The sequence below is a fragment of the Pezoporus flaviventris genome, unplaced genomic scaffold, assembly GCF_033815535.1.
Source record: "Pezoporus flaviventris isolate CSIRO_AGI_PZ_B2104156 unplaced genomic scaffold, CSIRO_AGI_Pfla_v1 ptg000583l, whole genome shotgun sequence".
NCBI classification, from domain to species: Eukaryota; Metazoa; Chordata; class Aves; order Psittaciformes; family Psittacidae; genus Pezoporus; species Pezoporus flaviventris.
The window spans coordinates 40409-56622 of NW_026893130.1; the positions used below are offsets into that span (position 1 = coordinate 40409).

The 16214-nt window shown below is 57.0% G+C and overlaps 3 protein-coding genes across 3 annotated transcripts; 1 reads left to right on the forward strand and 2 right to left on the reverse strand.

Annotated features, from left to right (window-relative positions):
- Positions 1-1581: 1581 nt before the first annotated feature.
- On the reverse strand, positions 1582-3004 carry LOC133264059 (zinc finger protein 501-like). Its single transcript, XM_061443961.1, has one exon. It carries the CDS (start codon positions 3002-3004, stop codon positions 1589-1591), a length of 1416 nt encoding a protein of 471 aa, XP_061299945.1. The 3' UTR covers positions 1582-1588.
- Positions 3005-3355: 351 nt separating this feature from the next.
- On the forward strand, positions 3356-6666 carry LOC133264060 (uncharacterized). Its single transcript, XM_061443962.1, has 3 exons — positions 3356-3587; positions 4394-4665; positions 6613-6666. Exons 1-3 carry the CDS (start codon positions 3356-3358, stop codon positions 6664-6666), a joined length of 558 nt encoding a protein of 185 aa, XP_061299946.1.
- Positions 6667-8251: 1585 nt separating this feature from the next.
- LOC133264061 (scavenger receptor cysteine-rich domain-containing group B protein-like) lies at positions 8252-14878 on the reverse strand. Its single transcript, XM_061443963.1, has 4 exons — positions 14781-14878; positions 11627-11950; positions 9243-9566; positions 8252-8739 (listed from the first exon to the last, which is right to left on the reverse strand). The coding sequence occupies exons 1-4, from the start codon at positions 14815-14817 to the stop codon at positions 8252-8254; spliced, it is 1173 nt and encodes a 390-aa protein (XP_061299947.1). The 5' UTR covers positions 14818-14878.
- Between the last annotated feature and the right edge of the window lie 1336 nt (positions 14879-16214).

Sequence of the window (16214 nt, forward strand, 5' to 3'; positions counted from 1 at the left end):
ACGTTGAGAACCCCCCCCCAGCATCAAATCCCAGCCCCACAAGACTCAATGGGGCCAGAGCTGAAAGAGGAGGTGGAAGGGAAGGAGCCGGGGAGCCCATAAGCATCCCCATAGGGGGATCCATCGCCTGGCTGATCCCCAAGAGGGGCCCCATCACTCCGTCACCCCCCCCAAGAGGGATGCGATGGCTCTCGCCCAAGTGACCTCCCACCCATGCCTGAAGGCCACCAAGGAGCCCACGAGGGTGCTGAGCCAAGGGCCCCATTAATCAGCATCCTGTAATTAGTGCGCACATCCCAACCCCATCCCACCCCCCAAGTACTACAGGGACCTTATGGAATGGGGGGGACACACACACGTGGATCTGGGATCTCCAGGAGTCCAAGGGGCATCAGGACAAGGCCCTTGTGTCCTCATAGGCGCAGGTCCCCGTGCTCAGCACCACGGGGCTCATCCGAGAGGAGGATGAAGGATGCTGCTCCGCTGCGGCCCGCTTGCAGGACCCAACCCGAACGTCGGGATTGGGATGGGGTGGGAATGGGGAGGAAGCAGGATCGGCAGCACGGGACACGGATGGGCCACGGAAGCCAAGCAGGCTTCAGGAGGTGTCCACTCCTATGGGGTCCATGAGGCGATGCCTGCCCCATGCTCTTATGGGGTCCATGAGGTGATGCTCTTATGGGGTTCCATAAGGTGATGCTCTTATGGGGTCCGTGAGACGATGCCTACCCCATGCTCTTATGGTGGTCCATGGGGTGATGCCTACCCCATGCCCTTATGGTGGTCCACGAGGTGATGCTCTTATGGGGATCCGTGAGGTGATGCTCTGATGGGGTTCATGAGGCGATGCCTACCCCATGCCCTTATGGTGGTCCACGAGGTGATGCTCTTATGGGGATCCGTGAGGTGATGCTCTTATGGGGTCCATGGGGTGATGCCTACCCCATGCCCTTATGGTGGTCCATGGGGTGATGCCTACCCCATGCCCTTATGGTGGTCCATGGGGTGATGCCTACCCCATGTTCTTATGGGGTCCATGAAGTGATGCTCTTATGGTGATCCATGAGGTGATGCCTACCCCACGCTCTATAGTGGTCCATGGGACGAAGCCTACCCCATGCCCTTATGGTGGTCCACGAGGCGATGCTCTTATGGGGATCCATGAAGTGATGCTCTTATGGGGTTCATGAGGTGATGCCTACCCCATGCCCTGATGGTGGTCCACGAGGTGATGCTCTTATGGGGATCCATGAGGTGATGCTCTTATGGGGTCCATGGGGCGATGCCGACCCCATGCCCTTATGGTGGTCCACGAGGTGATGCTCTTATGGGGATCCATGAGGTGATGCTCTTATGGGGTCCATGGGACGATGCCTACCCCATGCCCTTATGGGGTCCATGGGACGATGCCTACCCCATGCCCTTATGGTGGTCCACGAGGCGATGCTCTTACGGCGTCCCATGGGACGACGCCCACACCATGCCCTTATGGCGCCCCACGGGGCGACGCCGCTCTCCCGGCGCCCCACGAGGCGATGCCCACCCCGATCCTCTGTGGGTCCGAAGGAGGCGCTGCCCGTCGCCGCGCTCAGCCGTCGCGGTGCACGCGCTGGTGCTGCAGCAGGTTGGAAGGGTGCGCGAAGCCCTTGTCGCACACGCCGCACTTGTAGGGCGTCTCGCCCGTGTGCACCTTCTCGTGCACGGCCAGGTAGGCCAAGTCCTTGAAGTACTTGTGGCAGAAGCTGCACTCGTAGGGCCGCTCCTGGCTGTGCACGCGGTGGTGCTGGAGCAGCAGCGAGGGCCGGGCGAAGGCCTTGCCGCACGCCTCGCACTTGTAGGGCCGCTCGCCCGTGTGCGCCCGCTCGTGGATCACCAGGTAGGAGGACTGCTTGAAGGCCTTGCCGCACGTCTTGCAGGCGAAGGGCCGCTCGCCCGTGTGCACCCGCTCGTGCGAGGCCAAGGCGTTGGACTGCTTGAAGCCCTTGCCGCAGAGCGGGCAGACGAAGGGCCGGTCGCCCGTGTGCACGCGCTCGTGCACCTTGAGGCTGTGGCCGTAGGTGAACTTCTTGCCGCAGACGCCGCAGACGTGGGGCTTGTCGTCGCAGTGCTGGCGCTGGTGGAGCAGGAGGGCGTTGGAGGTGGGGAAGTCCTTGCCGCAGTCGGCGCACTTGAAGGGCTTCTCGGCGCAGTGGGTGAGCGCGTGGCGCTGCAGCTCGTAGGGCGTCTTGAAGCTCTTGGCGCAGCGCGGGCAGGCGAAGGGCCGCTCGCCGCTGTGGATGCGCCGGTGCTCCTGGAGGTTGGAGGAGCGCTTGAAGCGCTTGCCGCAGAGCTCGCAGCGGAACGGACGCTCCTCGGTGTGCACCAGGCCGTGGCTCTTGAAGTCCGAGTGCCGCTTGAAGGAGGCCTGGCACAGGGCGCAGCGGAAGGGCCGCTCCTCGTTGTGCACCACCTCGTGGCTCAGCAGCTCCCAAGCCCGCTTGAAGGCCTTGGCGCACACCGCGCACTGGAAGGGCTTCTCGTCCACGATGACCTCGCGGATCTCCAGCTCGGCGCCGGGGGGCACCGCCGCCGACGGTAACGGCAGCCCCGCCACCGCCTCCTCCAGCACCAGCTTGGCCGTCGAGTAGATGCCGCGCTCGTCGATCAGCTGCACCAAGTCGCCTTTGGCACGGGGAACGCCGGTGGAGCCGCTCTCTTCGTCGTCGTCGTCGTCGTCGTCGCTGCTCCGCGCTCCGTCCTCCATCCAGAGCAGGCGCAGCCGCTTCCCGCGGGAAGGCCCCGGCTCTTCCCGGCACGCCGGGGACGCGGGAGCCGCGCCGGCCTCGGCCTTGAGGCCTCGGCGGTGCCGGCGCCGGCGCGGGGAGGCTCCTCCATCGCCAGGGCTCGGAGCGCTGCCCGCAGCACGCGCCGGCTGCGTCCCGGCTGCCTCCTCCTCCTCCTCCTCACCATCAGCCTCAGCCCCGATGGGAAGGCGCCGGGATAAAGGCTCCGCTCGCTCTTCCATGGCAGCTGGGAGGAGAGGAGCGATGGGATGGAGCAGGCAGCGAGGGGATGGGGATGGCTTCTCCATGGGGATCCCCCACACACTCACAGGTTCCTATAGGGATGGCTCTGGGGAGACGGGGCCACGGCCGAGCCCAATCCTGGGAATGGGGCGAGATTCCATCCTGGAAGCACGGGAGGGAGCAGCTGGGGGGGCGGGGGGGGCAGTGAGGGGTCCACGGGGGAATTCCTGGTAGGAATTCCCTGTGGGATCGAGGGGACGCTCCGTCACATCAGCCTCCCAAAGCCCATTGCAACCGGAACCCCCCAGTATGCTCCAGTAACCATATGGTAAATCCCAATCCTTCCCAGTATGAACCATCCATCATCGCAGCACGTCTCAGTGCTTCATCCCAGCACCTCCCAGTCCTTCATCCCAGCACATACCAGTCCTTCATCCCAGCACATACCAGTCCATCACCACATCCCAGTCCTTCATCCCAGCGCATCCCAGTCCTTCATCCCAGCGCATCCCAGTTCATCACCCCAGCGCATCCCAGTTCATCACCCCAGCGCATCCCAGTCCATCATCCCAGCACATCCCAGTCCTTCATCCCAGTGCATCCCAGTCCTTCATCCCAGTGCATCCCAGTTCATCACCCCAGCGCATCCCAGTCCTTCACCCCAGCGCATCCCAGTCCTTCATCCCAGCGCATCCCAGTTCATCACCCCAGCACATCCCAGTCCTTCATCCCAGCACATCCCAGTCCTTCCTCCCAGCGCATCCCAGTTCTTCATCCCAGCGCATCCCAGTCCTTCACCCCAGCACATCCCAGTCCTTCATCCCAGCGCATCCCAGTCCTTCATCCCAGCGCATCCCAGTCCTTCATCCCAGCGCATCCCAGTTCATCACCCCAGCACATCCCAGTCCTTCATCCCAGCGCATCCCAGTTCATCACCCCAGCACATCCCAGTCCTTCATCCCAGCACATCCCAGTCCTTCCTCCCAGCGCATCCCAGTTCTTCATCCCAGCGCATCCCAGTCCTTCACCCCAGCACATCCCAGTCCTTCATCCCAGCGCATCCCAGTCCTTCATCCCAGCGCATCCCAGTCCTTCATCCCAGCGCATCCCAGTTCATCACCCCAGCACATCCCAGTCCTTCATCCCAGCGCATCCCAGTTCATCACCCCAGCACATCCCAGTCCTTCATCCCAGCACATCCCAGCGCATCCCAGTCCTTCATCCCAGCGCATCCCAGTCCTTCATCCCAGCGCATCCCAGTCCTTCACCCCAGCGCATCCCAGTCCTTCACCCCAGCACATCCCAGTCCTTCATCCCAGCACATCCCAGTCCTTCATCCCAGCGCATCCCAGTTCATCACCCCAGCGCATCCCAGTCCTTCATCCCAGCACATCCCAGTCCTTCACCCCAGCACATCCCAGTCCTTCATCCCAGCACATCCCAGCGCATCCCAGTCCTTCCTCCCAGCACATCCCAGTCCTTCATCCCAGCGCATCCCAGTCCTTCATCCCAGCGCATCCCAGTCCTTCCTCCCAGCACATCCCAGTCCTTCATCCCAGCGCATCCCAGTCCTTCATCCCAGCACATCCCAGTCCTTCCTCCCAGCACATCCCAGTCCTTCATCCCAGCGCATCCCAGTCCTTCATCCCAGCGCATCCCAGTCCTTCATCCCAGCACATCCCAGTCCTTCATCCCAGCACCCCCCATTCCTAACAGAGTTTCTCTCCCCCCGCCATTACTCCCCCCCCCTCACCCCCCCCCCCCCGGCCCCCCCTCACCCCCGGAGCCTCCGGTACCTCAGCCCCCACACACCTTCAACATCGCAATGGATCCTCCCATTCCCGTTCCCATCCCCATTCCCGTTCCCGTTCCCATCCTTGTTCCCGTTCCCATCCCCATTCCCATCCCCGTTCCCGTTTCCATCCCCATTCCCGTTCCCGTTCCCATCCTTGTTCCCGTTCCCATCCCCATTCCCATCCCCGTTCCCGTTTCCATCCCCATTCCCATTCCCATCCCTGTTCCCATCTCCATCCCCGTTCCCATCCCTGTTCCCGTTCTCACCGTTCCCGTTCGCATACCTGTTCCCATCCCCATCCCCGTCCCCGTTCCCGTCCCCATCCCCGTCCCCGTTCCCATCCCCATCCCCGTTCCCGTCCCCATCCCCATCCCCGTCCCCGTTCCCATCCCCATCCCCATCCCCGTTCCCATCCCCATCCCCATCCCCGTTCCCGTTCCCGTTCCCGTTCTCACCGTTCCCCACCGGCCGCCGCCACCTCCCCCGGAGCCGCTTCCGGCCGCGCTCGCGCGCTGCGCCGTAACGTCACTTCCGGGGGGCGGGGCTGAGGGAGGGGAACGGGGTGGGGGCGGGGCAAGTGTGCGCGGGGACGTCTGCGTGTGTGGGCACGTGGTACGCGTGTGTGCACGTGGTACATGTGTGTGCACGTGGTACACGTGTGTTCACGTGTGTGTGCACGTGGTACGTGTGTATGCACGTGGTGCATGTGTGTTCACGTGTGTGTGCACGTGGTACATGTGTGTGCATGTGGTACATGTGTGTGCACGTGGTACGCGTGTGTTCACGTGTGTGTGCACGTGGTACGTGTGTATGCACGTGGTACATGTGTGTTCACGTGTGTGTGCACGTGGTACATGTATGTGCATGGGGACGTGTGTTCATGTGTGTGTGCATGGGGACATCTATGTGCATGGGGACACGTGTGTGCATGGGGACATGTATGTGCATAGGACACATGAGTGCATGGGGACGTGTGTGCATGGGGACACGTGTGTGCACAGGATGCGTGTGTGCAGAGGACACGTGTGTGCATGGGGACACGTGTGTGCACAGGACACGTGTGTGCATGGGGACATGTGTGTGCATGGGGACATGGGTGTGCACAGGACACATGTGCATGGTACGTGTGTGCATGGGGACACGTGTGTGTATGGGGACATGTGTGTGCATGGGGACACGTGTGTGCACAGGACACGTGTGCATGGTATGTGTGTGCATGGGGACACGTGTGTGCACAGGACACGTGTGTGCATGGGGACACGTGTGTGCATCGTACGTGTGTGCATGGGGACACGTGTGTGCACGGGACGCGTGTGTGCACAGGACACGTGTGTGCATGGGGACACGTGTGTGCACAGGACACGTATGTTCTGGGACGTGCTGTTCCTATGGAAGCCCCCCCCCATTCTGTGCCACGAGGGATGCTGTGGGGATGCTCCCGTTGGGGCGCAGGTGATGCCGGCACCGCGGCGGTCGCCATGGAGTTCGCGCCCCATGGACCACGGGAGCGTGGGGCTCGCATCCGCCTTTATTGCAGCCGCTCCAGAGCCTGGGAAGGGGCTCGGGAAGGGGAGGGAAGGGCTCAAAGGGCCTCGAGGGCCATGAACGAGGGGGTCTGGGGGGGGGGACACAAGGGGACGGTGCCTCCATGCGCTTCCCATCGCTCTTCATTACCTGCAATGGGTCCCAAGGGATGCCCCCAATGGTGTGGGGAAGGGGGGGGCATCCCTTGGGAATGGGGTCGACTCGAGCCTCGGTTGTTCTCTTCGGTGCCCCATGGACTTCAGAGCTTCCCTTTTGCTTGGCTTGAAGGCAAAACCACCCCTCTCCTCCCCAGCCATGGGGCTTAGATCCCGCCTGGAATGACAAGGATGGAAAGGGAGCTTGAATGGGCCTGACGTGGAGATAACGCCCGGAGACAGGGAAGCGATTCCAGTTGGAAGATGGGAATCATCCCCCCCCCCAAAAAACACCCAGCTCCAGCTCCAGCATCACCCCCTTGGACTCGGCCAAGACAAGAAGGGGATGCGGGTGAAGAGCAAGGAGGCGCCAGCCCCAGCATCCTGCCTCGAAGCTGGGTACCAAGGAATGCCAATTGGGATAGGGCAGAGATGGAGGATACCTGAATGCCTGCATCCTCTGCCTCCAGAATGCACTCAATGGAAGGATGCTGCTGGTACCCAGAATGCACTCAATGCAAGGATGCTTCTGGTACCCACAATGCACTCAATGGAAGGATGCTGCTGGTACCCAGAATGCACTCAATGCAAGGATGCTTCTGGTACCCAGAATGCACTCAATGGAAGGATTCTCCTGGTACCCAGAATGCACTCAATGCAAGGATGCTTCTGGTACCCAGAATGCATTCAATGGAAGGATGCTTCTGGTACCCAGAATGCACTCAATGCAAGGATGCTGCTGGTACCCACAATGCACTCAATGGAAGGATGCTCCTGGTACCCCCAATGCACTCAATGGAAGGATGCTGCTGGTACCCACAATGCACTCAATGGAAGGATGCTTCTGGTACCCAGAATGCACTCAATGCAAGGATGCTGCTGGTACCCACAATGCACTCAATGGAAGGATGCTTCTGGTACCCACAATGCACTCAATGGAAGGATGCTTCTGGCACCCAGAATGCACTCAATGGAAGGATGCTGCTGGTACCCACAATGCACTCAATGGAAGGATGCTGCTGGTACCCAGAATGCACTCAATGGAAGGATGCTGCTGGCACCCAGAATGCGCTCAATGGAAGGATGCTGCTGGTACCCACAATGCACTCAATGGAAGGATGCTGCTGGTACCCACAATGCACTCAATGGAAGGATGCTGCTGGTACCCACAATGCACTCAATGGAAGGATGCTTCTCGTACCCAGAATGCACTCAATGGAAGGATGCTGCTGGTACCCACAATGCACTCAATGGAAGGATGCTTCTGGTACCCACAATGCGCTCAATGGAAGGATGCTGCTGGTACCCAGAATGCACTCAATGGAAGGATGCTGCTGGTACCCAGAATGCACTCAATGGAAGGATGCTGCTGGTACCCAGAATGCACTCAATGGAAGGATGCTGCTGGTACCCAGAATGCACTCAATGGAAGGATGCTTCTGGTACCCACAATGCACTCAATGGAAGGATGCTCCTGGTACCCAGAATGCACTCAATGGAAGGATGCTGCTGGTACCCAGAATGCACTCAATGGAAGGATGCTGCTGGTACCCACAGTGCACTCAATGGAAGGATGCTGCTGGTACCCACAATGCACTCAATGGAAGGATGCTGCTGGTACCCAGAATGCACTCAATGCAAGGATGCTTCTGGTACCCAGAATGCACTCAATGGAAGGATGCTGCTGGTACCCACAATGCACTCAATGCAAGGATGCTGCTGGTACCCAGAATGCACTCAATGGAAGGATGCTGCTGGTACCCAGAATGCACTCAATGAAAGGATGCTTCTGGTACCCAGAATGCACTCAATGGAAGGATGCTCCTGGTACCCACAATGCACTCAATGGAAGGATGCTGCTGGCACCAGGATGTGCCTGAACGGGTCTCCCCCCCCCCAGAGAGCCTCCCCTTGCCCCATCCCAAGCCTTGGGTACCTGTGCAAACCACGCCAGCATCCTCTCTGTGCCCACAGTTGTGGCTTCCCCAGGCAGGGGCTTTGCATTGGGCCAAAGCATCTTCGGTCCCTTCGCATTCCACATCGTCGAGCCAAATGGGGCCTGATCCTTCCCCATAGGCAGCCCCATGGGAGGCCCTCAGAGCCTTGCCACAGCCCAGCTGCCTGCAGACCACGTTGGCCTCCCTCAGGTCCCAGCCATCGTCGCACACCGTTCCCCATTGCTGCCCGTAGAAGACCTCCACTCGTCCGGAGCAGGGCTCGGAGCCCCCCATCAAGCGAAGTGGGGCAGGTTCCACATGGCCTGGAAGGGAAGGGAGAGGGAAAAAACGATCCATGGGGAAAGGATTCCGGTGCGGAATGTGGCCGATGAGTCCTTCCAATGGGGAAGCATCCCGGGGTGGATTGGGATGGGATGGAGCTTGAAGCCCATCCAGATCCATCCCCTTGCCATGGGGACACCTCGGACCAGCTTCTCCATTGGGCCCATTCCCATGTCCCACCCTCCTCATAGGGATCTCCCTAAGAGCTCATCCCAATCCCCCCCCTCTCTGCCGGGTTAAAGCCATTCCCATTGCCCCATCCCTTCTCCAAAGCCCCTCTCCAGGTTTCTTATAGGCTCCTTCCATAGGGACTGCATTCAATGGGGTGAGGGATGCCGAAGCCCCTCTCTGCAGTGACCAAGGATGCTCTACCAAGGGAGCATCCCAACGAGGGCTTTCCAGGATGGATCCCTCTTCATCTCCCGACCCCCCACGGATGCTGGGCTCAGGGACGGGGCCTCCTCCACCCCATAGCCCCCTTTACCCGCGCACACGACCCCGGCGTCCTCGCGGTGCGCGCAGTTGTGGGTCCCCCAAGGCTTCGCGGCGCACTGGGAGAGGGCGGCTTCGGTGCCCTTGCAGCCCACATCATCCAACCAAACGGGATCCGGGCCCATGCCAAAGGCAGCGGCGGGGGGGGCGGAGAGGGCGGCCCCACAACCCAGCTGCCGGCACACCACCTCGGCGTCCCTCACGTCCCAGTGGTCGTCGCACACCGTGCCCCATCGGCGGCCGTAGAACACCTGCACCCGGCCAGCGCAGCGGCTGGAGCCGTTCACCAGCCTCACCGGCACCGGGGATGAAGGCCCTGGGTTGAAGAGAATTGGGGGGGGGGGGGGAAATGGGAATGGAGAGTGGCATGTTTAAATCCATCATCTTAATGCTGTGGCAGCAGCAGCAACGCCAGCAGCAGCAGCATTGCCATCATCATCATCACCAGCATCGCCATCAGCATCATCACCAGCATCATCACCGGCATCATCACCGGCATCATCACCACCAGCATCATCATCATCAGCATCATCATTGCCATCAGCATCACCAGCAGCGTCACCGGCATCATCACCGGCATCATCACCACCAGCACCAGCATCATCACCATCAACATCATCACCAGCATCATCATTGCCATCAGAATCACCAGCATCATCATCACCAAGCATCATCACTGGCATCATCACCAGCATCACCATCATCACCAGCATCATCATCATCACCAGCATCATCACCATCATCACCATCATCATGACCGTCATCATCACCATCATCACCACCATCATCACCATCATCACCATCATCATGACCGTCATCATCACCAGCATCATCATCATCACCACCTGCATCACCACCATCATCACCATCATCATCATCGCCATCAGCATTACCAGCATCACCAGCACCAGCTTCATCACCAGCATCATCGCCATCATCATCATCATCATCATCATCATCATCATCATCACCAGCATCATCACCATCATCACCAGCATATCACCGTTATCACCCCTTATCCCTTCACTATAATCAATGATGAAGGCCCCTCTCCAGCATCCTTAGAGCCCCCTTTGGACACCGGGAGCTGCTCTGAGGTCTCCGTGCATCTTCCCCTCCCCACATCCCTATGGATGATCCCGATGGACCAATCAAGCCTTTGGAAGCAAATCCTCACCCTATGGGGACTGCATCGCTGTGATTTACCTCCACATACAACCCCTGCATCTTCTCCTCCCCACATCCCTATGGATGATCCCGATGGACCAATCAAGCCATGGGAGCAAATCCTCACCCTATGGGGAGAGCACTGCTGTGATTTACCTCCACATACAACCCCTGCATCTTCTCCTCCCCACATCCCTATGGATGATCCCGATGGACCAATCAAGCCATGGGAGCAAACCCTCACCCTATGGGGAGAGCATCGCTGTGATTTACCTCCACATACAACCCCTGTATCTTCTCTTCCCCACATCCCTATGGATGATCCTGATGGACCAATCAAGCCATGGGAGCAAATCCTTGCCCTATGGGGAGAGCCCTGATGTGATTTACCCATGCACATGACCCCTGCATCTTCTCCTGCCCACATCCCTATGGATGATCCCGATGGACCAATCAAGCCATGGGAGCAAACCCTCACCCTATGGGGAGAGCATCGCTGTGATTTACCTCCACATACAACCCCTGTATCTTCTCTTCCCCACATCCCTATGGATGATCCTGATGGACCAATCAAGCCATGGGAGCAAATCCTTGCCTTATGGGGAGAGCCCTGCTGTGATTTACCCATGCACATGACCCCTGCATCTTCTCCTGCCCACATCCCTATGGATGATCCCGATGGACCAATCAAGCCATGGGAGCAAATCCTTGCCCTATGGGGAGAGCCCTGCTGTGATTTACCCATGCACATGACCCCTGCATCTTCTCATCCCCACATCCCTATGGATGATCCCAATGGACCATCAAGCCACGGGAGCAAATCCTTGCCCTATGGGGAGAGCACTGCTGTGATTTACTCACGCACACAACCCCTGCATCTTCTCCTCCCCACATCCCTATGGATGATCCTGATGGACCAATCAAGCCATGGGAGCAAACCCTCACCCTATGGGGAGAGCACTGCTGTGATTTACCTCCACATACAACCCCTGTATCTTCTCTTCCCCACATCCCTATGGATGATCCTGATGGACCAATCAAGCCATGGGAGCAAATCCTTGCCTTATGGGGAGAGCCCTGCTGTGATTTACTCACGCACACAACCCCTGCATCTTCTCCTCCCCATATCCCTATAGATGATCCCGATGGACCAATCAGGCCTTTGGAAGCAAATCCTCGCCCTATGGGGAGAGCCCTGCTGTGATTTACCTGCGCACACGACCCCTGCATCCTCCCCATGGTCACAGTTATGCTCTCCCCAGGGTCTGGTCCTGCAGGCCGAGAGCTCGCCTTCGGTGCCATTGCACTCCACGTCATCGAGCCAAATGGGACCCTCTCCTCGTCCGAAGGGAGCCGATCCCGGCGCCGCCAACGCTTCCCCGCATCCCAGCTGCCGGCACACGACCGCGGCGTGGGGCAGGTCCCAGCGGTCGTCACACACCGTGCCCCACTGCTGCTCCCAGAGCACCTCGAGCCGCCCCACGCAGCGGCTGGGGCCCCCCGTCAGCCGGATGGGAGCCGGGATGGCAGCACCTGGAGCCCAAAGGAAGGAGAGCGTTGGGGTCGTGGAGCGATGCAGTGGGGCGGGTGCTCCCAATCGGCATCGTTCCTATATGAGCTGAGAGAGAGAAGAGCCTCTTTATAGGGAAAACCCAGGCTTTTGTTGGGATATCCACCTGGGATGCCAAAGAAAGGTGCTGGCGGATGCTTAAACCGTGGTTGAGCAGCTTTGGTGCCCATGGCCTTTGGATGCTCAGCTCAGCGCCCTTAGAGCAAGGGCTGCAGCCCAAATCCTGCTGGCTCCTCTCTTTGGGGCTGTTGGAAAGCATGGGATGCTTTTGCAATGAGCTTTAAACCCCCTGCTCGTTCGCTAATCCCTTCCCTTCACTTCTTTATATCCAAATCCCTTCCCTTCACTTCTTTATATCCAAATCCCTTCCCTTCGCTTCTTTATATCCAAATCCCTTCCCTTCACTTCTTTATATCCAAATCCCTTCCCTTCGCTTCTTCATATCCAAATCCCTTCCCTTCACTTCTTTATATCCAAATCCCTTCCCTTCACTTCTTTATATCCAAATCCCTTCCCTTCGCTTCTTCATATCCAAATCCCTTCCCTTCGCTTCTTCCCATCCAAATCCCTTCCCTTCGCTTCTTCATATCCAAATCCCTTCCCTTCACTTCTTTATATCCAAATCCCTTCCCTTCGCTTCTTTATATCCAAATCCCTTCCCTTCACTTCTTTATATCCAAATCCCTTCCCTTCACTTCTTTATATCCAAATCCCTTCCCTTCACTTCTTTATATCCAAATCCCTTCCCTTCACTTCTTTATATCCAAATCCCTTCCCTTCACTTCTTCCCATCCAAATCCCTTCCCTTCACTTCTTCCCATCCAAATCCCTTCCCTTCACTTCTTCAGATCCAAATCCCTTCCCTTCACTTCTTTATATCCAAATCCCTTCCCTTCACTTCTTTATATCCAAATCCCTTCCCTTCACTTCTTCAGATCCAAATCCCTTCCCTTCACTTCTTTATATCCAAATCCCTTCCCTTCGCTTCTTCATATCCAAATCCCTTCTCTTCACTTCTTTATATCCAAATCCCTTCCCTTCACTTCTTTATATCCAAATCCCTTCCCTTCACTTCTTTATATCCAAATCCCTTCCCTTCACTTCTTCCCATCCAAATCACTTCCCTTCACTTCTTCATATCCAAGTCACTCCATATCCAAATTACTTCATATCCAAATCACTTCATATCCAAATCACTTCATATCCAAATCTCTTCCCTTCACTTTTTCATATCCAGATCACTTCCCTTCCCTTCATATCCAAATCCCTTCACTTCCCTTCATATCCAAATCCCTTGCCTTCATATCCAAATCCCTTGCCTTCATATCCAAATCACTTCATATCCAAATCACTTCCCTTCATATCCAAATCACTTCCCTTCATATCCAAATCACTTCATATACAAATCCCTTCCCTTCACTTCTTCCCATCCAAATCACTCCCCTTCATATCCAAATCACTTCACTTCTTCATATCCAAATCATTTCCCTTCCCTTCATATCCAAATCACTTCCCTTCACTTCTTCATATCCAAATCCCTTCCCTCCACTTCATATCCAAATCCCTTTACTTCCCTTCATATCCAAATCACTTCATATACAAATCCCTTCCCTTCACTTCTTCCCATCCAAATCACTCCCCTTCATATCCAAATCACTTCACTTCTTCATATCCAAATCATTTCCCTTCCCTTCATATCCAAATCACTTCCCTTCACTTCTTCATATCCAAATCACTTCCCTCCACTTCATATCCAAATCACTTCCCTTCCCTTCATATCCAAATCACTTCATATCCAAATCACTTCCCTTCATATCCAAATCACTTCATATCCAAATCACTTCCCTTCCCTTCATATCCAAATCACTTCATATCCAAATCACTTCATATCCAAATCTCTTCCCTTCACTTTTTCATATCCAGATCACTTCCCTTCCCTTCATATCCAAATCCCTTCACTTCCCTTCATATCCAAATCCCTTGCCTTCATATCCAAATCACTTCATATCCAAATCACTTCCCTTCATATCCAAATCACTTCATATACAAATCCCTTCCCTTCACTTCTTCCCATCCAAATCACTCCCCTTCATATCCAAATCACTTCACTTCTTCATATCCAAATCATTTCCCTTCCCTTCATATCCAAATCACTTCCCTTCACTTCTTCATATCCAAATCACTTCATATCCAAATCACTTCCCTTCCCTTCATATCCAAATCACTTCATATCCAAATCACTTCATATCCAAATCCCTTCCCTTCACTTCTTCATATCCAAATCCCTTCCCTCCATCTCCAAATCCCTTCCCTCCATCTCCAAATCCCTTCCCTCCACTTCACACCCCATTCTTTCCCCCCTTTTTGGGGTCGGTTATTGGCTGGCACTGATTTGGAGGCTGGAATGGCTCTTCCTGGGAGGGGGAGAGGCTCTATTCTGTTCACTCACCCTTGGGTGCTGGTTCCAACCCGCCCTATGGCCCCAGGGGAAGGGAGGCAGCAGGATTACCTTTGGGATTACCCCCGTCAATCAGAGGCCGCTCTCTCTTTGCTTCCCTGTTGGCATAGGGCTGATCCCTGTGTATTTGCCTTGCCAACGCCTCTCCATCTCCGGATGCCCTTCGGCTCCCCGAGTCCCCAACCCCGAGCTCCTTTCCCAATGCCAAGCTTCCTGGATCTTATCCCAGCCATAAACCCCCCCCCTCCATTTCCATGCCTGGAACGAGGGGGCTCCATCCATCCCGAGCCCCCTATCCAGGACCCTGCACCCCAGCACCGGAGGCGAACGCTTACCCCAAAGCCATGCCAAGAGGAAGAGCCCCCTTTCCATCCTGCTCCCGTGGAAGGAACCCAGGCTTCCAGGGGTTGGGAGATGGAGAATCCCTGGTGGTGCCATGCAATGAGGCAGCTCCTGGGAAGAGCAGGATGGTCCCAATGGGAAAGACAGAGCCGGTGGCTACCGAAGGAGGAGAGAGGGCTGCAAGGACCAAGGGACAAATAGGGCTCACCCTGGCTCCTCCCTTTAAGTGGCCTCTCCCCCTCGCAGTGCCTGTTCTCCTCCCTCTTTTCCTTGCTTTTCCCTGTGCTGCTTCCCTCTTCCCATGCTCTTCCATCCATTGGATGAAGGGGAAAGCCCCTCCTGGTGGTGCTGAGGCCAAAAGCAAATTGGGGGGGGGGGGGGGGGGGTGTGTCTGGCTCTTCCCAATGGGATGAGGTGTGGATGGGAGGGAGACCCCTTGAGGAAGGCAGGAAGGAGCCCACCCCATCCTCGGAGGCCCCCAAAGCCCGAGGTGCTGGTTTAATCCCACTCCATCAGTTCGGATGCACCCAGGATGCTTGGACCATGGACCCGCTGTTGCCATGGACACACGTGAAGGATGGAGATACAGGCATCTCTGATTGGCCTTGACCGCAGGAGATGCCCCGGGTGAGCGCTGGGATGCAGGAGGAGCAATGCAGGGCGCAGCACCCGTCCCGTTGCACATTTTGGGTCGTATTTAGACAAAAAAAGGGTCAAGGAATGGATGTTTTTGGATAGCACACCAGGAATTACACAGAGGAACGCTGGAACAGGGCCGGAGGAGCGATCCCATGGGATAGCAGAGCATCAAGGAGCTCATATTCCCAACGCCAGCACCACCTCCTGTGTGTGATGGGATCCCGAATCCCACCTTTTCCATGGGGATAGCTCCTCCTCAAGCAGCCCTTGGGCCTTCAGCTTGAGCCGATTTACCTCCAATGGGCTTTGTAGCCCCTTGGTTACCCTCCAATCCCATCCCCGTTGCCCTCCCCTGTCACTCCATAGCTCTTCTTCAGCCCCAGAGCTTGGGAATCCCAAGCTTTCAGGCCAGCTCCTCAACTTTTCCATCGTGGATCCGATTCCCCCCCGGCTCAGGGGGATCTTTGGCTGAAATCCCTCTTGTTGGAGCGGATCCCAGCTCTTTGTGGCCTCTGATTTAAGGCCGGGCTCCATGGGGAGCATCTCGGGGGCTCAGCAAGGAGCTCAGCATCGGCAGCAGGGAGGTGGGAGAGGCTTGGCTGCCCCATTGTGCTGCTTTGAGCATCAGATCCAAGGAGAGGGGGATCCCGCTCCTTTGGGACCTCGTTTGGCAGCCCCAATGCCGTGGTGTGACCTGAAAAACGGCCCCCAAAGGAGGGAAATCCAACGGTGGGGATGGAGGAGCCCATTGAAAGAGCCATCAGTGCATTGACATTGGCTTGGTGCAC